This window comes from Cucumis sativus, chromosome 1, assembly GCF_000004075.3.
Source record: "Cucumis sativus cultivar 9930 chromosome 1, Cucumber_9930_V3, whole genome shotgun sequence".
Classification (NCBI taxonomy): domain Eukaryota; kingdom Viridiplantae; phylum Streptophyta; class Magnoliopsida; order Cucurbitales; family Cucurbitaceae; genus Cucumis; species Cucumis sativus.
Genome location: NC_026655.2, coordinates 14,821,133 through 14,838,406, shown reverse-complemented (window position 1 = coordinate 14,838,406; position 17,274 = coordinate 14,821,133). Strand labels below are relative to the sequence as shown.

Sequence of the window (17,274 nt, the reverse complement as noted above, 5' to 3'; positions counted from 1 at the left end):
CTATTTTAGGTGATTTTTTTAATTATATGATATTTAAATTTTAAAAATAATTTTAGAAAGAGTATAATTTTTAAAAATTATTCTTTTTACAATTATTTTAAATAAAAATATAAAGTTATTTAGGACCATGTTAAATCCATTTTTAAAAGCTCAAGAAACAAAATAGTATATAAGTTTAAAAGTTCAAGAAATAAAATAATATATTTCGAAAGTGGAAGGCTTGAATCTATTCTTATAAATCAAACAGATGTATTCTTCAAAATGGAAGTACTAAAAAAGGTAATTCATCAGAAAATGTCTTTAGGTTAAAGTGTTCAATTCACTCATCACGACTTCAAGCTGAGGACATGCTGATGTAAGGAGAAAAACTGAAGACTATTATGACCATAATTGATGTGTTCTTGGGCTTGAAGATGGTTTCTTGATACAAAGGATGAGGAAGGTACGTTGAAAAATAATTTTGGTGGGATTGTAGACAACCCAGAGGGAAGAAATTTAAGAGAATCTAAGGTAGAAGAATTGGGATGAATAGGAAGCTTGCCATGGCTATTTCTAGCTGAGATCCCTTCTCGAGGACACTGATACCAATTTGGTGCAAGCCTTGAAGTAGAATTATTACACAAATCGTTTTTCGTACATGAGAGGGACAACTCCTATGAATACGGGTAAAAAGAGAATTAACTTATTAACTTATTGAGCTATATTCATACTCATTAAGATGTGAACTAACCATCTCTTGATACTAACCTCTGACTTCGCATCTAATAAACAATCATAGAATTAAAATTTATAAAAATAGATCAAAATATAAAATTTTAAATTAAATGTCATTGTCGTGTGTTTAACCACATTTTGTATTTCAAGCTCATGGTAGCATAAAGCATGCTCGGTTCACACTTGAAAAAATTTGAATTTTTTTTTATGTTAGGTTGGTTGGTTGTATACTTAGTTGATCTAAATACTTCCATTTTCAACGATGATAAAATAAAAAGAACACCCATGAAAATATAATCATAATAGTAACAGGTAAGTTTGAGATCCATCCAAACCAAACAAATTATATATTCCCAGGCTTAATGAACCCATTTGAAAAGCCAGAGCTAACCATCATCTCTGTAAAATAGAAGCAATATTAAAAGTTTACTTTACACAAGTAGTTTTGAGCTTTTGTACCTCAAGGCGCTTAAAGGCATCAAGAGACCATCTCTTCATCAATCACCATCTGTATATGTTTCTTCAGTTTTCTCCTTCTACGGTTACGGGCCCTACACACACGAACATTTGTTAGTGATCTCAATGACAAGGAGTTTCACAAACTGTCCATGAAATTTCATTTCCAATCACTGAAATTTTCCATATGTTTCTCCTAAAAAAATGTTATGAGATAAACAAATAAGAAGAAACTGACATGCAAATGTCAAATTTACTTGTTTCGCCAACGATGTGTTAACTTCAATCATGGGAGAAGGGGGAATTGGTTTTATAATATTTAAGAACTGAATATAGAATACAGAGATAATGTGAAGATAAAATATAAATAGAAACCAAAGCCATAGAGTTCTTTTCATACTATTTGAAACTCATGGCTTTCCTAATCCTTTTGGATGTGGGACAATATATTCAAAGCATATCAACAGTTTGATTTGCTTCGTCTACCCGTTTAATTAGAAGCAATATGAAATAGGCCTGCCTTAAGGTGTTAAGATGAAGCACGCTCCTAGTAGTGGGCTTATTTCTGGTAAAATCCTACTTTTGGTGTTTACAGTAGAGAGAAGTGCTGACGAGAAAAAGTAGGAGACAAAACCAAAGGGTAGAAGATTGTTCTATCGATGGTATATTTCTCCCCCTAATTCCTCTCGTCAAAATAAGCAAACGGCTCCAAGGATAATTCTATTTCCTTGAATTGTGATGAGATGCCCTTGCCCCTAGTAAAGTGAGATACAGAGAAAGAAATAATCATCTAATCTCTCCATCTCAACGGAATCAAGACTAGAAAACAATTTTACTTGTAAACAAAAGAGATAAGTCATCTCCACTTTTGATCCCTTTCCTAACACATCCTCGCAAGTCACTTGAACTTGCTATCCTATTTCTTTACCAATTGAACTGTAATTCTGATTGATTGAAGCCCTTTCGCAGTATAGGTTTTTTTTTTTCCGACTCTTTCTCTTATCCGTCTTGTTTTCTCGATGGAAGCTGAACTTTCATTTAAAAAAGGAAAGAAGAACAAAGAAATTGTAACACGAGAGTACAACAATAACACAGAAACAAACTAACCAGTATTGATTGCGTAGAACAAATGCATCTGTTGCCACTTTCTTCCCGTCATCATTTCGGTTCCAATGGTACAACGCATGAGTTCTATTTTTTATTTCCAAAGTTGAATGCCCATAGCTGGGTTCTCTAAATGCCGAGTACTCTGGTTGTGGATCTCTAAACCTAATACAGACGAATGGACCATAACACAAGTGAATCTTTTGTATCTAAACATCAATGAGCGAATGAACGAATTCTTAGCCAATTTACCTTCCAGCAAGACCTTCCTGATTCCCACCGTCTCCAACGGTAATGTATACAGGAGCTGATTTGTCTGGTACAATGTGATGATCGGCACTTACATTGTTGTGTACACTTGAAATTCGATACTAAGAATAAGATGGAAAAAGGAGGAAAATTCAACTTGGAACCAAATAAAGCAACTGTAATAAGAGGAAACAGTGTCTTATTGTTACATGAACTTCATAGTGCCATATTTATTTAAGAATGAAGTTTTGAGCGACCTAAAAAAATAAACCAGAACCTATGCTTTTCATGGACTAAGAATGCAATAACTTAGAACTTAAGGACATAGTTGTATAGATCCTGTTCAAATAAGGTCGTAGTGAGAACTTAATAACATGTTTAAAATTTGAGGTTAGCTGATTATGTTGTCCAAGTATAAAAATGTACATGCAGATTATGATCCAACATGCAATGTTCATCAAAATTACATACATTTATATTGAAGACATCTTACTCAAAAAATTTGCCTTGGCTACTAGTGAACAATCTATTATACTAATTATTGGTAAAAAATGTGGCTTAGTGAGAACCATATCTGCCTAATGAAGTTTTCTTGTTTATCAACTACACCATTCCGTGGATGAAAATTTCCCAACGCATCATGGTGTGAGTTATTAACGAAAAGACTACAAAATTTGAATGGCATTATAACAAAGCAACAAGGTAAACGTAAGCATTTATTTAACTAAGCTGCACTCCAAAAAAATTTGTCCCAATCTATGCATAATCACCATATGGCTTAAAAAGGAAAGAGCAACATACTGATCGTTCATAAGCATGGACATGGCCGGCAAAGACAACGTCAACTCTGTATTTTACGAACAAACTTTCAAATACTGATCGCATACTATCACCCTCCTCAAAATGTGCTTCATTACTATTGTAGATTGGAACATGCATAAGAACAATCAACCATGGCGTCTTCTCCCGATCAACCCTTTCGAACTCTTCATGAATCCAATGCCATTGAGGTGTGTACTTCACTGAAATAAATAATTGTGAAGTTTCTAAGAGGGAAAAAACACTTGAAAATTGACAGCCTTCGTAATTGATTAAAGGAAAACGTAAGATGTGAGATGGAACAACGGACATGAGCTCACTATCTAAGTACCTGTTCATGTATTCAAATTAGCTAGAAACATTGAAGCTAGATTTTTCCAAAGCTAGACTAAATTAAGGAATGCAGTTAGATGGAGGATAATGAAGTTAATTCTCATGTTGCAATGGTTGAATTGGTAGTCTTTTTGGACATATTGATCTTCCAAAATGATAAGGTAGAACTTCAAATTATGGCTCATTCAGTTAGGTACTAGATATTAAGAGTAATTAAATACACAGACACAGGAAACGAAAAACGAAGAAAAGGATCTTCGAGGCGAGAAAAGGAAACGAAAAACGAAGAAGAAAAAACGAATGACGAAGGGAACAATGACCGAAACAAATTCAAGAAGGTGGAGATGCCGATATTCAACGGAGATGATCCCGATTCGTGGTTATTCCGCGCTGAGAGGTATTTTCGTATCCATAAACTCACTGAATCTAAGAAGATGACAGTTTCTACTATAAGTTTCAAAGGACCAGCGTTGAATTGGTTTCGTTCTCAAGAGGAAAGGGAGAAGTTTGTTGATTGGGCGAATATGAAGGAGAGGTTGTTGGAGAGATTCCGTTCATCGAGAGAAGGATCCTTGTATGGGCGATTTTTGGTATCCAACAAACAACAACTGTGGATGAATATCGAAATTTATTCGATAAGTGGGTGGCACCACTAACTGATTTACCCGAAAAAGTAGTAGAAGAGACTTTTGTTTCGGGATTGAAACCATGGATTCAAGCAGAGATGGACTTTTGCGAACCGAAAGGATTAGCCCATATGATGAAGATAGCGCAAAAGATTGAAAACAGAGAAGATATTCGGCGTGAGGCAAATCTTCCTGGATATTCCAGAGGAAGAACAACTAATCCACATAATAATACAAAGGCTAACACGAATTCGAACGCTGGAGAAAATAAGGGGGGGACAAATTGGCCAATGAGAACCATTACTCTACGTGGAACATCAAAGGAGGAAGTTCCAAAAGAAGGACCATCAAAGAGATTATCTGATGCGGAATTCCAAACTCGGAAGGAGAAAGGATTGTGTTTTCAGTGTAATGAGAAATATTCTCATGACCATAAATGCAAAGCTAAGGAGTTGAGGGAATTGCGAATGCTAGTAGTTAAAGGCGATGATGAAGAGTACGAAATTATTGAGGAAGGAGAGGAGACAATGAAGGAGTTGAAGACTATTGAAATCATGGAAGGCGATAGTAGAGTTATCTATCAACTCTGTGGTTGGATTATCTAATCTAGGGACGATGAAGGTGAAGGGAAGGTTACAAGGGAGAGATGTTGTGGTGTTGATTGTGGAGCAACACACAACTTTGTTTCTGAAATACTGGTTAGAGAATTACAACTAGAGACAAAAGAAACCTCAAATTATGGGGTAATTTTGGGTTCTGGTACTGCTGTAAAAGGAAAAGGGATATGTGAAGCTGTGGAACTGATGATAGGAGACTTGAAAGTGATTGATGAATTCTTACCTTTGGAATTAGGGGGAGTAGATGTCATAATAGGGATGCAGTGGCTTAATTCCTTGGGGATAACAGAGGTAGATTGGAAGAACTTGATACTATCTTTTATGTATCAAGGAAAGAAAACTATAATACGAGGAGATCCTAGTTTGACTAAGGCTAGAGTTAGCCTGAAAAATTTAGTTAAAACATAGGGAGAAGAGGATCAAGGCTATTTAGTAGAGTACAGAGCCTTGGAAAGATGTGAAATATCTGATGAAGAAGATTCGATTGAGGAAGTATTAACTGAGAAAGAGTCGGTGGTTGTTGTGTTGAAAAGATTTGACGATGTTTTTGATTGGCCAGAAACTTTACCTCCACGGCGGATAATAGAGCATCATATTCATCTGAAGGAGGATGTGAATCCAGTTAATGTGCGACCATATCGATATGCTTACCAACAAAAAACTGAGATGGAGAAGTTAGTTGAAGAAATGTTATCGTCAGGGATAATACGGCCCAGCACGAGTCCTTACTCGAGCCCTGTATTATTGGTGAGAAAAAAAGATGGTAGTTGGCGGTTTTGCGTAGACTACAAAGCCTTGAACAACGTGACTGTGCCTGATAAATTTCCAATGCCAGTAATTGAAGAGTTATTTGATGAGTTAAATGGAGCTGTGATATTCACTAAGTTGGATTTGAGAGCAGGGTATCATCAGATTAGAATGAATATCGATGATATTGAAAAGACTGCATTCAGGACGCATGAAGGTCATTATGAGTTCATGGTGATGCCTTTTGGACTAACGAATGCACCTTCAACTTTCCAATCCTTAATGAATGTTGTATTCAAGCCGTTTCTCAGAAAGTATGTGCTGGTATTTTTTGACGACATATTGATCTATAGCAAAGATTTGAAAGCTCATTTGGATCACCTCAAAGCAGTGCGAAAGAATGAATTATATGTTAACAAGAAAAAGTGCAGTTTTGCTAAGACAAGGGTAGAATATCTGGGGCATATCATATCTGGAAGGGGAGTTGAGGTGGATCCGGAGAAAACTAGAGCCATCAAAGAATTGCCTATTCCAGTTAACGTGAGAGAAGTCCGAGAATTTTTGGGTTTAATTGGATATTATCGCAAGTTTGTTAAGCATTATGGTACGATTGCAGCACCACTGACTCAATTGTTGAAAAAAGGGGAATTTAGATGGACTGAAGAGGCTCAGGAAGCTTTTGTCAAGTTGCAGAGAACCATGATGACACTTCCGGTATTAGCAATGCCAGATTTCAGCATTCCCTTTGAAATTGAAACGGATGCTTCGGGCTATGGTTTAGGTGTTGTGTTAATACAAAACCAAAGGCCTATGGCTTATTATAGCCACACTCTAGCAGTTAGAGATAAAGTTAAACCTGTTTATGAACGGGAATTGATGGCTGTAGTAATGGCAGTACAGAGGTGGCGGCCCTATTTGCTAGGAAAGAGACTCGGGGTAAAAACTGATCAACGGTCATTAAAATTCTTGCTGGAACAACGGGTGATACAACCCAAGTACCAAAAATGGATATCTAAGCTTATGGGATATTCGTTTGAGGTAATATATAAGCCAGGATTAGAAAATAAGGCTGCTGATGCATTATCTAGAGTACCACCTACTGTCCATCTGAATCAATTGACAGCTCCATATATAATTGATGTGGCAATGATTAAAGAAGAGGTTAATCAAGATGAGAAGTTTAAGAAGATCAGAGAAGAATTAGCGGAAAAAGGTGAGGAGCAGTCCAGTAAATATTCTATGAAGCAGGGGATGTTGATGTACAAGAATCAAATGGTAATTTCCAAAACTTCCAAACTGATTCCTATGATATTACATACGTTTCATGATTCGGGTTTCTTACAAACGTACAAGAGGTTGACTGGAGAGTTATACTGGGAAGGAATGAAACAAGATGTTAAAAAATATTGTGAAGAATGCATGATTTGTCAAAGAAATAAAACTCTAGCATTATCTCCAGCAAGGTTGTTAATACCTTTGGAAGTCCCTAATAGAGTGTGGGAAGATATTTCCATGGATTTTGTAGAAGGATTACCAAAAGTGAATGGATTCGAGGTTATTCTGGTGGTGGTAGATCGCTTCAGTAAATATGGTCACTTCTTACCATTGAAGCATCCATATAACGCGAAGTTTGTAGCAGAATTATTTGTTAAAGAAGTGGTGTGACTACATGGCTTTCCAAAGTCTATTGTGTCAGATAGAGATAAAGTATTTCTGAGCTCATTATGGAAAGAGTTGTTCAGGCTAGCGGGCACAAGATTAAACCATAGTACAACATACCATCCTCAGTCAGATGGACAAACAGAAGTAGTGAATCGAGGAGTGGAGATTTATTTATGGTGTTTTTGTGGAGAAAAACCAAAGGAGTGGGTAAAATGGATACCATGGGCTGTATATTGGTATAATACCACTTATCAGCGTTCGTTAGGTATCACACATTTCAGGCTGTATATGGAAGATTACCTCCTCCTCTGATATATTATGAAGATAGGGATACATCCAATTCAACATTGGATGAACAACTGAAGGAGAGAGATGTAGCCTTGGGAGCTTTGAAGGAACACTTGCAAGTAGCACAGGATAAAATGAAAACATATGCTGATTTGAAGAGGAGAGATGTGCAGCATCAAGTAGGGGATTTGGTCTTATTGAAAATAAGACCTTACCGGCAAGTATCGCTGAGAAGAAAGAGGAATGAGAAGCTCTCGGCCAAGTATTTCGGGCCTTACAAAGTGATTGAAAGAGTTGGACCCGTGGCATAAAAACTGGAATTACCCGAACATGCGGTTATACACCCAGTTTTTCATGTGTCTCAGTTGAAGAAAGTGTTTGGAACACATGTGGAGAATCGTGACGATATTCCATATCTAGCAGAGAATTATGAATGGAGAGTTGTGCCAGAACATGAGGCAACCTGGGAGCTATATGAAGATCTGCAACAACGATTTCCAGATTTTCACCTTGAGGACAAGGTGAATTTGGAGAGAGAAAGTAATGATAGACCTCCGATACTATATCAATATACTAGGAGAGGGAAGAAGGATAGTGGCATGGCACGTGCGTAGAGTGACACGTGTGAGTTAGGTTAGTATAAATAAAGAACAATTGTTGGGCGGGAGAGTTAGTTAGAAACTTTGAAGGGGCAGAGTTTTGTTCTTCCTTGAGAGATAGGATAACAGGAGAGGGTTTGCAGCTTTAGTGTGTGATCGAATTAGTGTGTGTAACCTAGATTCAGTTTTGAATCTAATATCAATAAAAGTAGAATCCTCTTAGTTTCTGGATTCCATCAAAAACCTGATTCAAAAGCTATCTTGTCAAGTTCAAAAAGTGGCAAGAAGACAACAATCATACCCGAGTAATCCTATGAAAAAGTTTGGGAAAACCAATCGGCGAGTCAAGAGGGGCGTAAAGAAAGAAGAATTGAAAAAAATGAAGTAAAAAACCCAACAAGATGGAGAAAGCCAGAACAGTCAAACGTTAAAAATGTTGAGAGTGAGACGAGGAAGGGAAGGAGTAAAATACCAACACAGAGAAGACAAAGGAAGAACAAGAGAGTGGTCAAATGGGGGAACAAACGAAACAGTGGCTGGAAGAGAAAAAAAAAGAGGAAGAACCTACCACTGAACATGCAATCAACACATAGAAGAAAGGCTTCAAATTCAAATTCAAGCAAATGGGATCAAACGCCAATTATTTTGCAGGTTGAAGAGAAGATTGCTGGTTTTGTGGAGAAGAAGTTACCTCATTTTTTAATCATGTTTGCAAACACACCTTGAGGACAAGGTGTCTTTGAAGGGAGGGGTAATGTTAGGTACTAGATATTTATTTGTATTAGTTAAGGGGTATAAGGGTAATTACATAGATACGGAGTTATGGGTAGTTACTGTATAAGGTTGGTTACAACTTGTGACTAACTAGGCTGGTTACTACTTGTTAATAATAGAGGGAGTGTAAGTGAGAGAGGTGAGATTATTCTGTGGAGTGATCTAGGGCTTGGGCGAGAGTACTCAAGAGGGAGGTTCAAAGTGCCTTGTACTTGGGTTTATTTTGTATTTCCTTACAGTTACATTACCAAAAACTCTTGTTCTTGTTAGGAACTATCCTAACACATTCTTAAATAAAACAGTTTAGTACATTACATGGAAAGTCCTTAAACTTGACAACTCAGTAGCTTAACCACATGTACTTGGCAATTAGTATACTGATTGTCATGTCAACAATCCAACTAGGTTGGTTACAACTTGTGACTAACTAGGCTGGTTACTACTTGTTAATAATAGAGGGAGTGTAAGTGAGAGAGGTGAGATTATTCTGTGGAGTGATCTAGGGCTTGGGCGAGAGTACTCAAGAGGGAGGTTCAAAGTGCCTTGTACTTGGGTTTATTTTGTATTTCCTTATAGTTACATTACCAAAAATTCTTGTTCTTGTTAGGAACTATCCTAACACATTCTTAAATAAAACAGTTTGGTACATTACATGGAAAGTCCTTAAACTTGACAACTCAATAGCTTAACCACATGTACTTGGCAATTAGTATACTGATTGTCATGTCAACAATCCAAATTGGGTATATGCAGAGAACAAGTTTCTAGCACCAACTGAAATTACAGCATAATCAACAAATTTCACGCTCATTGGGTGAAACCAACGTCACTAGACCCATTTGTCAAAGAAGTTGAAGCGATTGAAATCCTCCCTATGTGACATTCTATCTTTCCAATTTCTCAAATATATGATTAAAAGCTACAATACCACCTTATACAATTATGGGGACCCAAACACACCCACAACCAAAAAGAAAAAGAAGGAAAGAAAAGATAGAAAACCTAATTAAAAAAATCTCTTGATCTCCAACTATGGTAGCAATATGTAATTAATGTGCAAACCTAATGTTCATGTACAAATAAAAAGGCAATGACAAATAAAAAGGCAATGAAAGGAATAAGAACTCCCTAAATAACGAGCAGGAACTATTAAAGGAGCTTAACTAATCGTGCAAAGCAAGAAGATGTAGATTTAGTATTTACCAAATGGAGAGTAGGCAGATAAAACTATAATATGAGCAGATGCCCTTCTGATTGCATACCAAAGAGGACTGCTGCTTTTGGATGCTAAGTACGGTGTCAAATACCGATGCATATATGACTTGAAAGGTTCAACTTCACCCTACAAATTAAAAGTAAACAAATAAATAAATTACCAACATAAAGCTGAGTGAACTTAGAGCATTTAGGAAATTATATAACATATGTTTTGATTTAGCAGGACAAAGTATTTTCCCCATTTTTCGGACCAGTAACTCAGAGGCAGATTCAGAATTTAAACAATAAATTCAGAAGATAATTTACTTATATAGAAAATGTAATACAATATTTGCATGTCCACAAAGAATAATTATCTAGTTCAATTATTTAAATCAATTTCAAAAATTTTACCATGTAAGGCATGTACTCTATTTCATGATTTCCTGCCGACCAAATCCAAGGTTGATATGCTGTACTTTGCTCTGCAAATCGACCCCACGTGTCCCATCTTAGACCAACATCATTATATAGATACCTATCAGCATAAGAGATATCTCCAAGAAACAATACTGTCTGTGCTCCACTCTTCATATAATGCTTAAGAGTAGAAAGAGAATTGAACGTCTGGCCCAAATCACCTAGAGTTATCCAAATAAGAACAATTATCTAAATGAACACTAATCTTTTTTTTCTTTCCTCTTTTGGAAACTTAGAATATCACTAAAAAATGGGAACTCGTAAACTTAAAAAGTATAAAAAAAAACTGAAACTTTATATCTAATTTAAAGAAAGCAATAAAACACTAAAGCTGAATTCTCACCAATTATCCCAAATTTGTAAGAAGCATCTGGATCAACCTTTGGGGGTGAGTGGAACCAGAATTCTCGAGCAGAATCGCCACTACCAATCTTGTAATAATACTTGGTATCATACTGGATCAAGGGACACCATTAAAACCATCAATGGAACATATTTTCAGACCATGCTTGTCTAGTCAAGAGAGGAAGAGATTTGCAATAATTTTGGAACCAAACACATATATGCATGTCAAATTAGCTAACAAAAAAAAACCATGAAGTAATATCAAATTTTAGACGATAAACCATTTGCATCAGTGGGAGGGAGAGCCTAGTGAAAGTCAAGCTACATTATAGAAGTTTGCATATGTGGTAATTTTTTAATCTCTGAACTCTCATATGCAAGTGCCAGCTTGAAATTATAAGTAAGATTAATACTCCCATCGCTTAGAAAACTACATTCAGTTACCTTGAGGTCAGCAATAAGACAGTGATGAATGTAACCAGACTTGTATTTATAAAAAGTGTAGTTTGTCACTGCTCCCTCTGCAGTGAACTCATAACCTCCTTCTGATGTACCATATTGTACACTATTGGGCTCTAGCTCATCAGGTGTTACCCATGAGATAATAACAGCCTTGCCTTCATAGTCACCCTGGGTAATGTGCACCTACAAGAAAGCGATGGGAATATTCTTATTATTCTTCATAAGGAAAAAGAAAAAGAAAACATCCACTAGAAACAAAAGACAGAAAGTAAGAAGAATAACGTGTCTCATTTGTCATTTGTTTTACAGAATTGGGCTTTGAGTTGTGACTCTGTGTTGCCTAATGCCTTTAAATTAAGACAAGAGAAGCTCCAAGCAAACATTAAGTTTATTTTCCAGACTGTTTATTCCCACCCGTCCAAAATTCGGTTCATGAAAATGAAAACCATGACAACAAATTCAAAATAAACTTAAAAATCCTTTAATTTCTCTCCAAATCTTATAAAGCCAGATAACAAACATGGAAAGGGACCATCCAAACATATGGCAAAGAATTAAAACAACATGCTGCAGAGAAAAGAAGCATTAGAGCAACTATGGGTAAACGACGCCATTATTAATTCGAGAATTAGGTACAAGAAAAGAGAACGCAAATTTTCTGGTTTTCAAATAATGCTGGTAACATATAAGCAATAGAAACTTTCAATAAAGGAAGAACAATTAAGTCAATAGCCACTCTTATATTACACAAAATGAAATTTAGTATAAAAAAATATCAAGAGCTTTACCTGTTGGGGGGCATTGTAACCTTGTGGAACAGCAAATACTTCATGATCAAGAGGTATATCAATGGATGGCCACTCTGATCGAATAAATGTACTGGTGATCCCTGCATCCCCAAAGCTCAGAGAGCTAATAAATATGCACAAAGCAAACGCAAGCTGAAGAAACAAGAACTGCAGCTTCAAATTTCCCATCATGATTGATGATTCAATCAACTATATCAAGAGAATGAAGAAATACTTAGTAATGGGTTAGAACTTCCACTGATAGAAAGATTATTGAAAAAGAATCTAGAAGGAAAAAAGAAAAAACAGAAGGGAGCTCCCACTGAGAGGGAGAAAAATTCAAAAAAAAAAGGCCACCATTAAAACATTAAAACATATACGCGGCAACAAATTCTACAGCCAATCTCAGTCAACAAGAAGGAAGAAATGAAACCAATTAACCATGAATAGAAAGAGGCGTTAAGTCCAAATTCTCAACCTCAAAAAGCAACGCACCGTTATAAATATCAATCAAACGGCATAGTTAATTACAAAATTCACATAACGAATACCAAATCCTCACAAAACCACAACTCAAACTGCACGTATCAAACCTAGCTCCATTTCCGGTCGACCTGTAACATTTCCCCACAGGGTGACCGGCATACGTAGCAAACTCTGACAAAATCGCATAAAAAAAACCCGAAAACGAACGAAACTCTCACAGCGTATTATCACTAAACAGAAAAACCAACAGTAATTAAGAATTAGAAACCAATCAACAAGTGAATTTCAATCATATTATAGTCAAAGACACTGCAGGCAAGATAGGAAGAATGTGAATCATTTTCCGGGGAACAACGTGGGTGATCAGTTTTGTGTACAAGAGAGAGGAAAAAACCTGAGAGCATTTGCAGAAGATGCAGGAAGAAGATGGATTAGATGACACCAACAAGAGATAGGCGGTGCAATGGGTTAATCATTGGGTTGAAGATGAAACTTGAAGACTCGGAACCTGAGGCGTAAATTAGCAGCGAAGGAAAGGATTGAAATTGCGTAGGTTAGAAAGGCGTTCTCATCTTGTTCCCCGGAAATATTTGTTTAGTTGGTTAGATTGGCAAATCAATTGGGATATTTTTCATATTAAAATACAAACATTATTATACATTAACTTTTAATTTCTTGGATTGAACTATGAAAGTTTTTTCTCTTTTAGCACCGGAACTATTAATGTATTGAATATACATCATGAAATATCAACATTAATGGATGTCAATAGTATTTTTAAATAATTAGAAAAATAAAGTAAGTTAAATCTTTTATGAATTTTAAGCAACATGTTTAATATTTTGAATGATTACAAATATAACTATTAAACTTAAATTTAAAAAAAAAATCCATAATACTAAACGTAAAAAAGCTAAATAAATATAATAAATATAAATTAAAAATATCTCATAAAAGAATATCGCACGATAAATAATTTTGAAAATTTAAATAAACAATCAATAATGCAAGCAAGTTAGATAACAAATTTAAACTAAAAATGTTTCATACAAAAACATCACACAAGAAATGACCAAAAAAAATAAAAATAAACTCTAAAAAATAATCCATGATACGAAATGCAAACCAAACTAAAATATAATAAATCTAAATTAAAGATGTCTGGTAAAAAAGACAAAAGAGAGCGCAACAAAAATTGACCAAAAGAAAAATAGGAAACTCAAAATTTCACACCAATCCATAATACAAAATACAAATATGCTAAAAATAATAATAAATTTAAATTTTAAAAAAAATGTTTCATTAGAAGACATCACACAACAAAGAACAAAAAAAGAGAGATTCAACTCAAAATTTCATACAAAATAAAAGCATGCAAAAAAATATAATAAATCTAAATTAAAAATGTCTCATAAAAATTCAATTAATTGTATAACAAAGAACCAAAAACAAACTCAATTTAAAAACAATCTATAATTTGAAAATGCAAACTATAAAATATCACACAACAAATAACAAAAAAAAAACTCAATTTCAAGAATCCATGATACAAAATGCAAGGTAAAAAATAATAAATCTAATTAAAAAAATATCTCATTAAAAAACATGGCATAAAAAAAAGCAAAGGACAAAAAGTTAAACAATTTCAAAACAATCCATAATATAAAAATGCAAACTAAATCAAATAATAATTCTAAATTAAAAATATTTCCTAAAAAAAATAAGAAACTCAAAAGTTCATGACACAATAAAAACCAAAAAAGAAAAAGACACTCAAATTTTTCAGAATAATCTACAATGCAAAAGCAAACTAAAAAAGATAATCTTCTAAAAATATATGGCACAACAAAATACTGAAACAAGAAATTCAAATTTTCAAAACAACTCAAAATACAAAATGCAAGCAATATTTAAAATAAGAAAATGAAAAAGAAAGACTTCAACCAAAATGAAACTAGAAGAAGTGTTTTCTATCAAGGTAATATAAAAAAAAATTAAAAATTCCGTAATTATATTAAAAAAATTCATAAATAAAAATACAAAAAAAGGAATGAAATTAAAATACCAACTAATAGAATGAAAATGCACGAAAATGATTAAAAGAAATGAAAACAAGGCTCACAATAAAAAGGAAAAATATATATAATTTATAGTTGGTCAAGATAGTAGTATATGTGCCAAACAAAGAAAATTTCAAAACAAATATATATATAAGTTATCTTAAATTCTAAAAAAGGAAACATGCAATAAATAACTCACACATCAATAAGCGTAGAACTAAACCAAAGAACCTCACAATGAAAAGAAAAAAAAAAATTCTAAAACAAAGAATACCAAAAGCAATATCGTAACAAACTTTAAATTTCGAAACAATTCCTAATACAAAATGCAACTTAAAAGAATATATCTAAATTAAAAATGTCTCATAAAAAAACATAGCACAACAAATATCTCGAAAAAGAAAAGTAAGAAAAAAATGTATCCTAAAAAGACGTCACAAAACAAAACTCAAAATTTCAAATTAATCCATAATACAAATGCAAGGAAGATAATAAATCTAAATTAAAAATGTCTCGTAAAAAGACATCGTACAACAACAAAACAAATAAATAAATTTCAAAATTTCAAAACAATCAATAATACAAGCAAACTGGATAACAAATCTAAACTAAAAATGTCTCTTACAAAACGTCGCACAAGAAAAGACAAAAAAGATCGAGAAAAAGAAACTCTCAAAATTTAATAAAAAGACAACCCATAATATAAAATGTAAAGCAAGCTAAAATGTAATAAATCTAAATTAAAAATGTCTCCTAAAATATTGCACAACAAAAAAAAATAACTAAAAAAAAGAGACTACCGGACAATTCATAATACAATATGCAAGCAAGTTAAGAAACAATAAATCTAAATAAAACAAATGTCTCGTAAAAGTATTGCACAACAAAAAAATAACTCAAAAAAAAGAGACTACCTTACCATTCATAATACAATATGCAAGCAAGTTAAGAAACAATAAATCTAAATAAAAAAAATGTCTCATAAGAAGATATCGTAAAATAAAAAACAAAAGAAAAAGAAGAAACTAAAAAATTCAAAATAATCCATAAGACAAAATAAAATCAAGAAATATAATAAATCTAAATTAAAAATGTCTCATAAAAGCTGATTGCACGACGAAAATTAAAAAACAATCTTTATATAATGCAAACAAAAAAACGATAATAAATATAAATTAAAAGTGTCTCCTAAAATTATATCACAGTAACAAATGACCAACAAAAGAAAAAACAACATAAACTCAAAATTTGATAAGAATCCATGATACAAAATGGAAGGTTAGTAATAAATCTAAATTTATTTTTAAAAAAAAAGATACACAAAGATTAAAAGAAAAATATGAAACTTAAAATCTCATAACAATTTGTCCATAATACAATTGCAAGCAAACTAAATAATAATAAATCTAAATTACAATTTTTTCATAAAATCTCATCCGACAATGAATCATACAAAAAAAACTCAAATTTTCATAACAATCCTTAATGCAAAAAACCAAACTAAAACAAATAATAAATCTAAATTAAAATTGTCTTCTAAAAGGACATCCCAAGAAATTTTTTTTAAAATTTCACAACAATTCAAAATAAAAAATGCAGGCAAGCTAAAAAAAATAATAAACCTAAATTAAAAATGACATAAAGAGAGACATCACCAACAAAAAAGAAAAGTATAAATTCAAAAATTCAAAATAATTCATAATGAAAAGCAAATGTAAGTTAAAAATGTTTCTTAAAATGCAACAAAACTAAAAGTTAATAAATTTAAATTAAAAATATCTTAAAAAGTCATCGTCTAGAAAAATCAAAAGAAGAAAAAAAAAAAAAAAAGATGAAACTCAAGATTTTAAAACACCCCATAATACAAAATGCAAATAATAAAAAATGCAAGCAAGATTTAAAATAGTACTGATTATTCGATTATAGTAAAATTTAAAATAAAATAATAAAAATGGTAGAGTGAAAGGTAATATCCATAATGTAAAAATACAAACAAACAAATCTAAATTATAAAATGTTTCATAAAAAACATCATATAACAAAGGGAAAAAAAAAACAGAAACTCAACATTTCTTAAGAATCAATAATATAAAATTCAATTAAGCTGAAAAAATAATAAACTTAAATTTAAAATGTATCATAAATCAAAATCAAAATAGATTGTAAAGGAAATCAACAATAATATATACAACCAAGCCACATTCCAAAATATTAAAAAGAAAAGAAAAACATGGAAAGTTGTGGTGTTACAACAACGTAAATAACAATTTTCCTAATCTGAAAGCTTCATTTACTTTTCATTTCATCTTCCAGAAAAGCATTTCGGATCGAAATTAGCATGGGTGCTGCAGTAATGTAAAGAACATATAAACATATAAGCTAAATATTGTTGAATGCACATATGGCAATTATTCATACTCTATGTTTTAGAATAATCAACGCTCTTTGTAAACCTGAACTGTTAGACA

The 17,274-nt window shown here is 33.0% G+C and overlaps 1 protein-coding gene across 1 annotated transcript; it reads right to left on the bottom strand.

The window, feature by feature from the left end:
• Positions 1–967: 967 nt before the first annotated feature.
• On the bottom strand, positions 968–13,329 carry LOC101207864 (bifunctional purple acid phosphatase 26). Its single transcript, XM_011657038.2, has 10 exons — positions 13,141–13,329; positions 12,261–12,470; positions 11,455–11,655; positions 11,009–11,120; positions 10,600–10,826; positions 10,192–10,330; positions 3,325–3,545; positions 2,527–2,645; positions 2,278–2,439; positions 968–1,265 (listed from the first exon to the last, which is right to left on the bottom strand). The coding sequence occupies exons 2-10, from the start codon at positions 12,450–12,452 to the stop codon at positions 1,193–1,195; spliced, it is 1,446 nt and encodes a 481-aa protein (XP_011655340.1). The 5' UTR covers positions 12,453–12,470; positions 13,141–13,329; the 3' UTR covers positions 968–1,192.
• Positions 13,330–17,274: the final 3,945 nt, after the last annotated feature.

Coding starts and splice junctions, on each gene's coding strand:
- LOC101207864 (XM_011657038.2), bottom strand. CDS start 12,452: ATGATGGGAAATTTGAAGCTGCAGTTCTTGTTTCTTCAGCTTGCGTTT. Junction 11,121..11,454: donor GTCTTATTGCTGACCTCAAG/GTAACTGAATGT, acceptor CCCTTGATCCAG/TATGATACCAAGTATTATTA. Junction 2,440..2,526: donor CAGGAAGGTCTTGCTGGAAG/GTAAATTGGCTA, acceptor CGTCTGTATTAG/GTTTAGAGATCCACAACCAG.